The sequence below is a fragment of the Rhinichthys klamathensis genome, unplaced genomic scaffold (genome assembly GCF_029890125.1).
Source record: "Rhinichthys klamathensis goyatoka isolate OS25496 unplaced genomic scaffold, OSU_Roscu_1.1 h1tg000010l_1, whole genome shotgun sequence".
Taxonomy (NCBI): domain Eukaryota; kingdom Metazoa; phylum Chordata; class Actinopteri; order Cypriniformes; family Leuciscidae; genus Rhinichthys; species Rhinichthys klamathensis.
This window is the reverse complement of record NW_026606563.1, coordinates 2,020,484-2,033,758: the sequence shown is the minus strand read 5'-3', so window position 1 is coordinate 2,033,758 and position 13,275 is coordinate 2,020,484. Positions and strand designations below refer to the sequence as shown.

The window sequence follows — 13,275 nt, the reverse complement described above, 5'->3', positions numbered from 1 at the left end:
TGCTACCGTGTCTTTAGCATGATGCTAACATGATTAGCAGGTTGCTAGCATGTTTGTAGCTAGATGCTAGCATGATTAGCATGTTGCTAGCATCATGCTAGCATGATTAGCATGTAGCTAGCATCATGCTAGCATGATTAGCATGTCGCTAGCATCATGCTAGCATGATTAGCATGTTGCTAGCATCATGCTAGCATGATTAGCATGTTGCTAGCATAATGCTAGCATGATTAGCATGTTTCTAGCATCATGCTAGCATGATTAGCATGTTGCTAGCATCATGCTAGCATGATTAGCATGTTGCTAGCATAATGCTAGCATGATTAGCATGTTTCTAGCATCATGCTAGCATGATTAGTATGTTTCTAGCATCATGCTAGCATGATTAGCATGTTGCTAGCATCATGCTAGCATGATTAGCATGTTGCTAGCATAATGCTAGCATGATTAGCATGTTTCTAGCATCATGCTAGCATGATTAGCATGGTGCTAGCATCATGCTAGCATGATTAGCATGTTGCTAGCATAATGCTAGCATGATTAGCATGTTTGCTAGCATGTTTGTAGCTAGATGCTAGCATGATTAGCATGTTGCTAGCATCATGTTAGCATGATTAGCATGTTGCTAGCATCATGCTAGCATGATTAGCATGTTGCTAGCATCATGCTAGCATGATTAGCATGTTGCTAGCATCATGCTAGTATGATTAGCATGTTGCTAGCATCATGCTAGCATGATTAGCATGTTGCTAGCATCATGCTAGCATGATTAGCATGTTTGCTAGCATGTTTGTAGCTAGATACTAGCAAGATTAGCATGTTGCTAGCATCATTTAGCACTTAACTAATCGATATTAGCATGTAGCTATTCACAGCTAGCATGTTTAGCATGTTGAAAGTCCTGTGTGCTAACATGAGTCAAAAGACCCAACCCCCATCGCGATACAATGTTCTGATGCTGAGATATAGCTGTTACAAAATGGTTGCTAGGGTAATCTGTTTGGTTGCTAGGGAGTGGCTTGGCAGCTGCCAATCATGAAACTCCAAAGGCTGCTTGTCAGTATGAATGATATAAACCAACTCCCATGCCTCTGTGACATTCAGAATGGAAGATATCCCTCTTTGGATTTTGGTTGCTAAGGTGCTCGACAATGGTTGCTAGGGCGTGGCTAGGAAGTGTTGAGGTCATTCATGATTGGCTGTTTGCTACCCCGAGTCAAACGAGACCACCCTCGTGTTTCTATGACTCTTATATCCTGAGATATCCCTTTGATCTGTTTCAATGGAAGTCTATGGAACTTGTTGCTAAGGAGCTCTAAATGGTTGCTAGGGCGTGGCTTGATAGCTTCACAATGATCCTGAGAGACTGATTGGTTGTCTGAGTAAAATGAGCCCGCCCCCTTGTCTCTATGACACTGTGATCCAGAGTTATGTTCAATATAAAAGCGGTTTCTATGGTGTAGGACGGCCCATTTCATGGGCCGTCCTACACCATAGTAAGTCAATGGGGCAACTTTGGGCCCCTCCTGCCCCCCAGGAAAAAAACAAAACACAAAGTAAATTACAATTCTATCGAAATCTCAAATCAAAATATGAAATGGAAGAATATCTCCAGAGTGTGAGAGACACAAAGCAGAGACGGATCCTGAGCAAGTACAGGCTGAGTGAACACAGTCTCGCCATCGAGACCGGCAGACACAGAAAGAGCTGGTTACCCCGAGAGCAAAGGGTGTGTGTTCAGTGTAGGACAGGAGAGATCGAGACAGAGACACACTTCCTCCTTCACTGTCACAGATACAGCTCAGTCAGAGACCTCTACTTTAACAAACTTAATAACTTAATACACAACTTTACAGCCATGACTGAAGTAGAACAGATAAAGATCCTACTAGGAGAGGGACAGACCGCAACACTGGCTGCCAGATACGTGTGTGTGTGCCACAGCCTGAGAGACAGCAGGTGAATGAAGGAGAGGAGAGGAGAAGAGAGGAGAAGAGAGGAGTTGAGTGGAGAGGAGAGGAGAGGAGAGGAGAGGAGATGAGTGGAGAGGAGAGGAGAGGAGAGGAGATGAGTGGAGAGGAGAGGAGAGGAGAGGAGAGGAGAGGAGAGGAGAGGAGAGGAGATGAGTGGAGAGGAGAGGAGAGGAGAGGAGATGAGTGGAGAGGAGATGAGTGGAGAGGAGAGGAGAGGAGAGGAGAGGAGAGGAGAGGAGAGGAGAGGAGAGGAGATGAGTGGAGAGGAGAGGAGAGGAGAGGAGAGGAGAGGAGAGGAGAGGAGAGGAGATGAGTGGAGAGGAGAGGAGAGGAGAGGAGAGGAGAGGAGAGGAGAGGAGAGGAGAGGAGAGGAGATGAGATGAGTGGAGAGGAGAGGAGAGGAGAGGAGAGGAGAGGAGAGGAGAGGAGATGAGTGGAGAGGAGAGGAGAGGAGAGGAGAGGAGAGGAGAGGAGAGGAGAGGAGAGGAGAGGAGAGGAGAGGAGAGGAGAGGAGAAGAGATGAGTGGACAGGAGATGAATGGAGAGGAGACGAGATGTGAGTAGATGAAAGGAGATGAGAGGAGAGGAGAAGAGTGGAGAGGAGAAGAGATGAGTGGACAGGAGAAGAGTGGAGAGGAGAGGAGAGGAGAGGAGAGGAGAGGAGAGGAGAGGAGAGGAGAGGAGAGGAGAGGAGAGGAGAGGAGAGGAGATGAGTGGAGAGGAGACGAGATGTGAGTAGATGAAAGGAGATGAGAGGAGAGGAGAGGAAACAAGAGGAGAGGAGACAAAGTTAGAGAAGAGGAGAGGAGACAAGACAAGAGAAGAGTAGACAAGAGGAGAGGAGACAAAGTTAGAGAAGAGGAGAGGAGACAAGACAAGAGAAGAGTAGACAAGAGGAGATGAAAGATGAGAGGAGAGACAAAGAAAAACAAGGAAGAGAGAAGAGACAGGATGATACAGAGATAAGAGGAGATGAAATGAGACAAGAGAAAAAAAGATATAAAATTGGAGACAAGTTGAGAAGAGGAAATGAGAGAAGAGAAGAGACAATACGAAGAGCGAAAGTTACAAAATGAGATGAGGAGAGAGGAGTTGAGTTGAAAAGCAAGAGAGGAGACAAGACGAGATGAAACTAAGACAAAATACACAAGATGGGAGGAGACAGGATAGCAGTGAGTCAAGATGAGAAAGGAGTCGTCGATCTGAGACGCTGAGCCTGTGTGTGTGTCCTCTCACCGTGCAGTGGATCTGCTGCTGCAGTAGTGTGGGCACGTCTCCTCCGATGGGCATCTGTTTGTTCAGCTCCTCATCCTTCACACTGATCCAGCGCCCCAGTTCCTCCAGTACTGACAGAAGCCTGTTCCAGCGCTCAGCACTGGCCTCCAGATGAGCCCTGCACACACGTTTCGACATTTAAATAATACAAACCTTACTGATGCAAGATTGAGAATGCATCAGGATTTTCCTACAAACACAGGTAACTTTCCAACAGACTTTCTCTGTACAACACGAGTGCAACAGGTGAAACTGTGTGTGAGAATGCAGAGCTCAACAATGTGAGCGTTTCACTCGCATTTGCGACTAAAAATAGATGTGTGCGAACTATAAAATGTACAGCAGCAACTCAGCCACGAAGCAGAAGACCACATAAAGACACAAAGGTCACCAAGTGCCGAGGCGCATGCGTAAAAGTCACCAAAGCTCTGCTGATCTCATAGCGGAGAAGTGAAACTTCCACTGGCAGTAATATCAGCACAAAAACTGTGCGGCGGGAGCTTCACGGAATGGGTTTCCATGGCCGAGCATCTGCAGGCAAGCCTCACATCGCCAACTACAAGTGTGGGAAGTGGAGTAAAGCATGCTGCCACTGGACTCTGGAGCAGTGGAAACATGTTCTGTCAAGTGACGAATCATGCGTCTCTGTTTGCCAGTCTGATGGATGAGTCTGGGTTTGGCGGATGCCAGAAGAACGTTACCGGCCCGACTATACTGTGCCAACTGTAGTTTGGTGGAGGGGGAATGCTGGTGTGGGGTTGTTTCTCAGGGGTTGGGCTTGGCCACTTACTCCCAGTGAAGGGAAGTCTTAATGCTTCAGCATACCAACACATTTAGGATGATGCTGTGCTTCCAACTTTGTGGGAACAGTTTGGGGAAGGCCTTTTCTATTTCAGCATGACTGGGTCTCACTGTACAAAACAAGGTCCATAAACACATGGTTGGATGAGTTTGGTGTGGAGGAACTTGACTGGCCGGCACATAGTCCTGACCTCAACCCCATCTACACCTTTGGGATAAAGTGGAATGGAGATTGTGAGCCGGGGCTTCTCGTCCAACACCAGTGCCTGACCTCACAGATGTGCTACTGGATAAATGGGCAAAAATACCCACAGAAAAACTCAAAATCTTGTGGAAAGGCTTCCCAGAAGAGTGGAAGCCGTTATAGCTGTGAAGGGGGGACCAACTCCATATTAATGTGTATATATTTAGAATGTGACGTCATTACAGTCTTTGTTGGTCAGGTGTCCCAAATCTTTTGGTGTATTATATAGTGTCCAGAAGGTCCTTAAAAAAAGCTTAATGCAATTTAAGATCACAAAGTCTTGGAAATCTTAAATGGTATAACATACATCTTAATTATCATTTTAAGAGGTCTTAAATTTGGGGATGGAAAAACAGAATAAAGGTCTTCAGGATAATGGGCTAATCAAGATCTTCAGGATTACTAGAAAGCTTCAGACATGTGAGTTTGATCAGGTTGCCCCAGTTGATGCAGACGGTTCTAAGACAACACGTCCCCGCCTGTTTCACTGTTATACGGTAGGGGGCGCTATTATGAATCTTCTAAAATAGTACAGAATCTCCGGATCAAAAAACAGATAAAAAGGAGCAGAAACAAGAGATAAAAGTTGTAGTCACATTGTAGCCTGTGGGAAAAAAACAAAAAAAAATTCAGCTTTATATTCAAAATGTTGCTTTTTTTTATGAAACACACTTACATACAAGTGTTGATAAAACAAGTTTTTTTATATACATTGCATGTTCAGATATTCATACAACAAAATGTTCTGAGGGCCATGAAACGCTGTAAAAAAAAAAAAAAAAACATTGGTGGGGAAAGAGTTAAAAGTCCCGAATTTTGATTAAAATGTTCTTTATTAAGGGGGGGAAAAATATTTTGATACATTTACATCGCATCCCTAAAAGTTTTTAATGTGCTCATAATTTTTCCAACTTGCACCTTGGGAAAAAAGTAAGTGTCAAGCCTTGGTGTATGTTAATGAACGCATCAGCAAGACTTGTAATTATGCATGTTCACTAATTAGTGCCTAATTAGATTAAATAAAACAGCAGACATTAGAGCACACAATTACATTGTTGTCCTCTCACACACACACACATACACACTCTCCTGTTAGTCCATTTTACCCTTTAAAATGGCACACACATATACAACAACTATGCTTGTGACACACACACACACACACGTGTGCACTTGAACTGGAGGTGTTTGTGTGTGACTGACCGTATATTGGCAGATTTGGCCTTCAGGTCGTTCCAGCGCTGGTTCATGTCATCCAGTCTCTGCTGGAGAAATACTGCCTCCTCTGAGCTCCCCAGAGCCTTCACCATCTTCATCTTATTCCCCTCCACACTCCTGAAAACATCATTATGAGCCTCGATCTCCGCCTGGATGTCCTAGACACACACAGAGGGACACAGAGATTGCTTTAACCTTGGTTAAGAGGTTGCACCGTTATCACCTTCATTATGTGGATTCGTTAACGGTAAAGCTAAATAAATCAACAAAGGAAGAGATGCTTCCACACCTCCTCCGCCGAGAGAAAAATACGCAATTAAAGCTGTCAGTCTGATACTGAACCTCTCCACACACACACACACACGCTCATATCAAACTGAAGATAAATCACATTACTCGTGAAAGCGCACATGAAGATACTGAGCACACAAACTAGTCACTACTAAGTCACTTGTTTCAGTATTATGGTAGATAGATTTGATCTAAATATGTCTTTTTTGTTTTGTTTATTTCATTTCAGTTTACGGAGTTCAGTTTTCATTCTTTTCATAAGACAGCACCACACGTACAACCTACCTATGACGATAACACACACTTTATCACAGCCTGCATCATATTTAATACCAAATAGTAATATAAAAATGCATTCAAAGTTTACTATTCAAACACTGCAGCATTTCCTGTCAATCAAACCCTTGCTGCCATCTAAACTGTAGTTAATGTCACTCTGGGTATCTATGATACATCAACTTCGATAGATTGATTAAATGCCTGTGTGGTTCCTTTGCGGTTATTTCTGACAGGATACACTGATAGTCAACGTATTTTTTTAATGGCCATTTTTGGGATTTTGGAAATACTGCACCATAGTCATGCTAATAAAGCTGGTCTGAATCTGCCCGATTGAGGCGTGTTGAGTAGAGGACAGTAAAAGGAGGTTGGGTCTTTTCCAGTTCATTTGCAAAGTGCTCTCTGCAATTTAACAAACTCTCTCACTCTGTCACTCCTTTAAAGAAAACACACAAGAATACCAATGAATACACACAGCAGCACTAACTGTATGCTGCTGCCGAGACAACACAGAGAGGTTAATGTGTATTCTGTGTATTCTGCTGAAGGTCCCAATAGAAAGACCGATCAGTTCACACACACCAGGAAATAAATAGGTAAACAATGTATATACAGATTTATTTTCTGGCCTGTGAACTTAAGATTGCAAGATTGTAATACACTGTTTGACTGATAAATTCTGACTTAAGTGACATAGACAGTTCTGTTCGTGAACATCGATATTACTGGAAACAGAAAGTCCCAAACAACAAAACATTTAGTAAAACAAAACAAAACAAAAATAAATAAATAAAATAAACTCAACAAAACGCTAAAACAAAACAAACTTGAAATCTTACAAATATTTGATGTCACTAACCTCACACACAAACATAACCAAAACACTAAACATGACTAAACAAAAAACTAAACCAAACAAAACTCTGAAACAAACTTGAAATCTTTCAAAGATTTGATGCCAAAACCTCACAAACTTTGGAAAACAAAACCAAAACACTAAACACAACTAAACAAAACACTAAACAAAACAAAACTCCGAAACAAACTTGAAATATTTCAAAGATTTAATGCCACGAACCTCAAAAACGTAACAAAACTAAACAAAACAAAAACAATAAAAAATTAATAATAATAAAACAAACATGAAATCTTTCCAATATTTGATGCCACAAACCTCACACACAAACACAAACATAACCAAAACACTAAACACAACTAAACAAAAAACTAAACAAAACAAAACTCTGAAACAAACTTGAAATCTTTCAAAGATTTGATGCCAAAACCTCACAAACTTTGGAAAACAAAACCAAAACACTAAACACAACTAAACAAAACACTAAACAAAACAAAACTCCGAAACAAACTTGAAATATTTCAAAGATTTAATGCCACGAACCTCAAAAACGTAACAAAACTAAACAAAACAAAAACAATAAAAAATTAATAATAATAAAACAAACATGAAATCTTTCAAAGATTTGATCCCACAAACCTCACACATAAACACAAACATAACCAAAACACTAAACACGACTAAACAAAAAACTAAACAAAACAAAACTCTGAAACAAACTTGAAATATTCCAAAGATTTGATGCCACAAACATCACAAACTTTGGAAAACAAAACCAAACAAAAACTAAACAAAACTAAAAGTAAACTAAACAAAACAAACTCGAAATCTTTCAAAAATTCAATGCCACGAACCGTCGGAAAACAAAACTAAACCAAAACAATCAACAAAACTAAACTAAAACCTAAAAACAAAACTCCAGAACAAACTTAAAGTCTTTCAAAGATTTGATCCCACAAACCTCACAAACTTTGGAAAACAAAACCAAAACACTAAACAAAAGACTAAACAAAACAAAACTCTGAAACAAACTTGAAATATTTCAAAGATTTAATGCCACGAACCTCAAAAACGTAACAAAACTAAACAAAACTAAAACACTAAAAAATTATTAATAATAATAAAACAAACATGAAATATTCCAAAGATTTGATGCCACAAACATCACAAACTTTGGAAAACAAAACCAAACAAAAACTAAACAAAACTAAAAGTAAACTAAACAAAACAAACTCGAAATCTTTCAAAAATTCAATGCCACGAACCGTCGGAAAACAAAACTAAACCAAAACAATCAACAAAACTAAACTAAAACCTAAAAACAAAACTCCAGAACAAACTTAAAGTCTTTCAAAGATTTGATCCCACAAACCTCACAAACTTTGGAAAACAAAACCAAAACACTAAACAAAAGACTAAACAAAACAAAACTCTGAAACAAACTTGAAATATTTCAAAGATTTAATGCCACGAACCTCAAAAACGTAACAAAACTAAACAAAACTAAAACACTAAAAAATTATTAATAATAATAAAACAAACATGAAATATTCCAAAGATTTGATGCCACAAATCTCACAAACGTTGGAAAACAAAACAAAACAAAACAAAACAATTAACTGAACTAAACTAAAAACAAAACTCCAAATCAAACTTAAAATATTTCAAAGATTTAATGCCACGAATCTCAAAAACTTAACAAAACAAAACAAAATAAAAACAATAAAAAATTAATAATAATAATAAAACAAACTCGAAATCTTTCAAAGATTTGATGCCACAAACCTCACAAACTTTGTAAAATCCACTGACTGATGCAACAGATGCTGTCTGCTAAATGGCAAACAGGCTCCCATCCCTCAGAATATACATAGTCAGCCAATCAGATCCGAGTTAGCAATTTTAGAAGATTATTTTCATGTATAACTGCAGTGTGCATCAAGTGGTCAGTGGACAGACTGTAAACAGGTTATGCTGTCTAATCTTAGACTATGGTTAGAGTAACACGCGCACATGTTAGGACGGAGACGGGCCTTATTCACCAGCCCAAACACACACCGTAACCCCTCGACTGAATGTGTCTCACTGCGAACTCTCCTTTCTGCTGTTCATCTGTTACAGTTCTTAATGAAATATTTAACTGTGATCAATTCAACCACGAGCCCCGCACACACTAAAACTCCCTCATCTGGCAGTCTGACCTATTAAACGCGGCAATAAAAAAGCTTTTCTCGTTAATAAAGTTAAAAAATTGCTTCTCGATCATAAAGACTCCCTAGAGCTCATTCATTTAACCAGACTTACCCACAAAACTGAGAGAGAGAGAGAGGAGAGAGAGAGAGACTAGAGAGAGCGAGAGAGCGAGAGAGAGAGAGAGAGAGAGAGAGAGAGAGAGAGAGAGAGAGAGAGAGAGAGAGAGAGAGAGAGAGAGAGAGAGAGAGAGAGAGAGAGAGAGAGAGGTTAAAAGGAAAAAAGTTGACATTTTCCTGTTTGACCTTTCCCTGTTGGTTGATGGAAGCATCCTCATCGACTAACACACACACGCACACACACTGTTCAGCATTACACACTTCCACAGGTGGGAAATGCTCTTCAGACTGAGTGTGTTTTGAAAGCCCTCTCTTTCCCAGAAGCAGTTATTACACAGATAGCACACACTTTTATCCGAGTGACTAACGGTACACTTAATGCTGTGGTCCCTCCAGAACCCTGAGGCCGAGTGTCTGATCAAGGACAGAATTGGGATAGTTGACAGAAACTGTCATTTCTATATACATTTCATAGTTTTTTCTCCTGCATATTAGTGTCAAAGAGATCATTGTGACACTCACAGCAACATATACATGAGACAAAACTGTCTAGCTTAAGCTTGTTTGGTGAACTGGCACAAAAATTTGATTTTGTTTCAGTTTTAGTGGTTGAAGGAAAACAATTTGAATCTGAATCGTTTGAATAAGGGTCAAACTATCATTCTGACTACTCAATTTAGACAATCTATGGCATACATTTTAATATTACATATTTATTAGTCATGTATAATAATTATCATTATTATTACTGCCTTATCGCTATCAACTCGAATTTAAGAGACACTTTATTTTCCTTGTTACAAATGTAGTTACTATAGAAATAACAAAACCCCAACCCATGTTATTTTACTATCTTTGATACCATTTATGAAATTGTGTTACCATTTTGAATTTGATTGTATCATGTATATTTTCTGTTTTCACGTTAATTTAAGCAAAACAAAATAGTGTTTTTTTGTCATTTTATTAGGCTTTTTTAATATTTCTATATAGTTATTATAAAGTTAATTTTAGTACTTCAAATCAAACTAAACGACAGTGATAAATGTTGCCATGTCAGATAACTGCAATACATTCATTTTAAGAACATTTTAGATGCACTTTATTTTAAGGAGTCCGTGTTACACTGTAATTATACATTGATAATAATTAACAACATGTTCTTACTATAGGGTTAGGTTCGTGGTTAGTTGCATGTAATTATGCACAACAGTGTATAGTTATAGTAATTAATATAGTAACTACATGTAACAAGGACACAAGTGTTACCCATTTTGTTATATTTTGTTCATGCTTTTTTATTTTAAGTAATTCATTTTTTGGTTACACTATTTTAAGAAGTCATTGTTACAGTGTAATTATACATTTAAGTACTGAGTAATATTAATTAACAACATGCATTTACTATAGGGTTAGGATTTGTTGCTTAGTTGCATGTAATTATGCATAATTTACTGTTATTACTATGGTAAGTACATGTGACATATGTAACAAGGACACTGTAAAATAAAGTTACCAATTAGTTATAATTCCATGATGAAAGTACGTGATGTTAATTAATATTACTCAGTACTTATTTGTGTAATTACATTGAAACCACTTAAAATAATGCGTAACCAGAATTATTATCTTATTGGTTCATTCCTAACGATCTATTGTGTATAATCACCAACAAACCGATGAGAAACGGCCAGTTTGCACTTGTGGGATCGACTGTGGGATCCAGACGCGCAACTCAAAACAACCCAGAAGCAAACCTGAAAATACCTCCTCAAACTTCTCCAGCAACTCCTGCAAGCTGAGGTTCAGACCGATCATCATGATCTCCGTCTACCTCCACCGCACTACATCACAAAACGCCGGAGACGGAGAGAAGTCAGTCTCCTCTGGAGGTCCTCACGCGCATAACACAGCTGATTATCTGCGGGAACATCTGTGGAAGAGCACGAGCACATCACGGCTTCAACATCTGCCGGCGTGGAGCAGAGCCTGAGCGGCTGTGCTGAAGATCCGATCCGCATGCTCCAGGGTCCGAAGGGTCCGGATCGGGGTTCGGGACGGCGCGAGATGAAGGCCTGGGTGTTCAGGAGGAACTCAACCAAATATCCAACTGTTGGTTCAGTGATCTGGAGATGACTTCGCTGCTTTAACTCTCGTACAGACGCACACAGAAAGAGTCTTGTTCCTCCTCTAAGTTCCTGTGACCCTCGGGCAATCGTTCGTAGTCAATTACCCGTGTCAAAGAGCCTCTGTGTGGGTCCTGCTGGCGGGCAGGGGAGGAGAACAGCGGCACTGCCGAAAACACAGAGTCAGAGAGTCGAGAAGAACGGTGAACATCTGACCGCGAGGAGAACATCTCCATATCTAGACATGAGGACGGGCCAGAAGCGGAGCTGTGGATGTGGCGGTCTTCATCGTTGCGTTACGTCCACAAGTCCTCAACTAAGCTCTTCAAGAAAGTCCTGAGATGTAGGGATCAGATCTCCACAGGCAGCTCGAGACACATTTCCAGAAGTTCCCCCAAAGTTTCCCTGAAACTCTTTCCGGCGGTCCACCTTTCTTCAGTCAGTGGCCTCTCCTCTTGTTCTTCTCCGACTGCTGGCTCCCAGAGTTGACTTTTCCCCCTCTCTCTCTCTCCTGTCTTTCCCTCCAGTGGCAGCTGTTTATTATTTTATTCAGCATCCTCGGTTTCCCCTCCTCTTTCCCTCCACTCCAAACTAACACACACACACACACACTTCCTGTAGGGCCCCACCATGAAAGAGAGGGAGCACAGAGTCGAAAATGAAAGAGAACAATGTTCGACTAGAAGGTGAAGGCGGGAAAGACAGTGTTTTGTGAAGTATCGCAACAACTCGAGCGTCTGTGAAAGTCTGCAGCGTATGAGCGAGAGACGAGCGCGTACAACACACCGTGCGATGCGATCTAGAGAATCATCTTCCATTTCAAGTCATATTTGTGCACACACATCTGATAAACATCTTAATCACTAAACTAACACACACACCATCGCAAAGTCGCATGTTGAACTTTCTAACATTTTAGCGACTATACATGTATCGTGCAAAAGTTCATTTATTTCAGTAATTCAACTTAAAAGGTGAAACTAATATTCATTACATGCAAATTGAGATATTTCAAGCCTTTATTTGTTATAATGTTGATGATTATGGCTTACAGCTTATGAAACCCCAAAGTCAAAATTGGAATATTGAGAAAAGGTTTTCAAAATTATAACAAATAAAGGCTTGAAATATCTCACTTTGCATGTAATGAGTCTACATACTATATCAGTTTCACCTTTTAAGTTCAATTACTGAAATAAATGAACTTTTGCACCATATTCAAAGTTTTCGAGTTTCACCTGTATATTGGGACTCACTGCAGTGACTGACATCTCTGCCAATATAGTGACTATTGTGACACGGGACAGTGACATTTTGTGGATATTGGGCATTATTGTGACTTATTGCAGCAGCAAAGTGAAACATTGTAGATATTGTGATTAATTACAGAAACGAACACGTCAATAAATGTGCAGATATTGTGACTTATTGAGGTGACATTAATGACATTTTGCAGATATTGTTATCAATTACAGCAACATACACAGCAACAAGCTGCAGATATTACGACTTTTTGCAGTGATGTTAATCACATATTGCAGAAATGTGTCACCAATTACTGAAACATCCACAATATATTTGTGTATAATACATTTGTTGTATTCGAATATACATAAAGTCCAGCAAAACAGTGTCACACCTGCTTCAACGTTGGAGCTCGGTTGTAACGAGTGTTTATTTGAGTTGCTGTTGCCTTTCTATCAGCTGAGCCAGTCTGGTCGTTCTCCTCTGACCTCTGGCATTCGCAGAACTGATGCTCCCTGGATATTTGCTCTTTTTCAGACCGTTCTCTGTAAACTCTAGAGATGCATGAAAATCCCAGTAGATCAGCAGTTTCTGAAGACCAGCCCGTCTGGCACCAACACCCAGACCACATTCAAACTCACTCAATCCCCTTTCTTCT

At 40.1% G+C, this 13,275-nt stretch overlaps 1 protein-coding gene across 1 annotated transcript; it reads right to left on the bottom strand.

The window, feature by feature from the left end:
• Positions 1–3,038: 3,038 nt before the first annotated feature.
• On the bottom strand, positions 3,039–11,100 carry LOC130095170 (utrophin). Its single transcript, XM_056261869.1, has 3 exons — positions 11,014–11,100; positions 5,497–5,669; positions 3,039–3,366 (listed from the first exon to the last, which is right to left on the bottom strand). Exons 1-3 carry the CDS (start codon positions 11,065–11,067, stop codon positions 3,039–3,041), a joined length of 555 nt encoding a protein of 184 aa, XP_056117844.1. The 5' UTR covers positions 11,068–11,100.
• Between the last annotated feature and the right edge of the window lie 2,175 nt (positions 11,101–13,275).

Bases quoted from the DNA above. Each gene is read 5' to 3' on its own strand.
- LOC130095170 (XM_056261869.1), bottom strand. From the start codon at position 11,067: ATGATGATCGGTCTGAACCTCAGCTTGCAGGAGTTGCTGGAGAAGTTT. The intron at 5,670-11,013 runs GTATTTTCAGGT...GTGTGTGTCTAG, and splicing joins TGCTGGAGAAGTTTGAGGAG to GACATCCAGGCGGAGATCGA. The intron at 3,367-5,496 runs GTCAGTCACACA...ACGTGTGTGCAG, and splicing joins GCCAAATCTGCCAATATACG to GGCTCATCTGGAGGCCAGTG.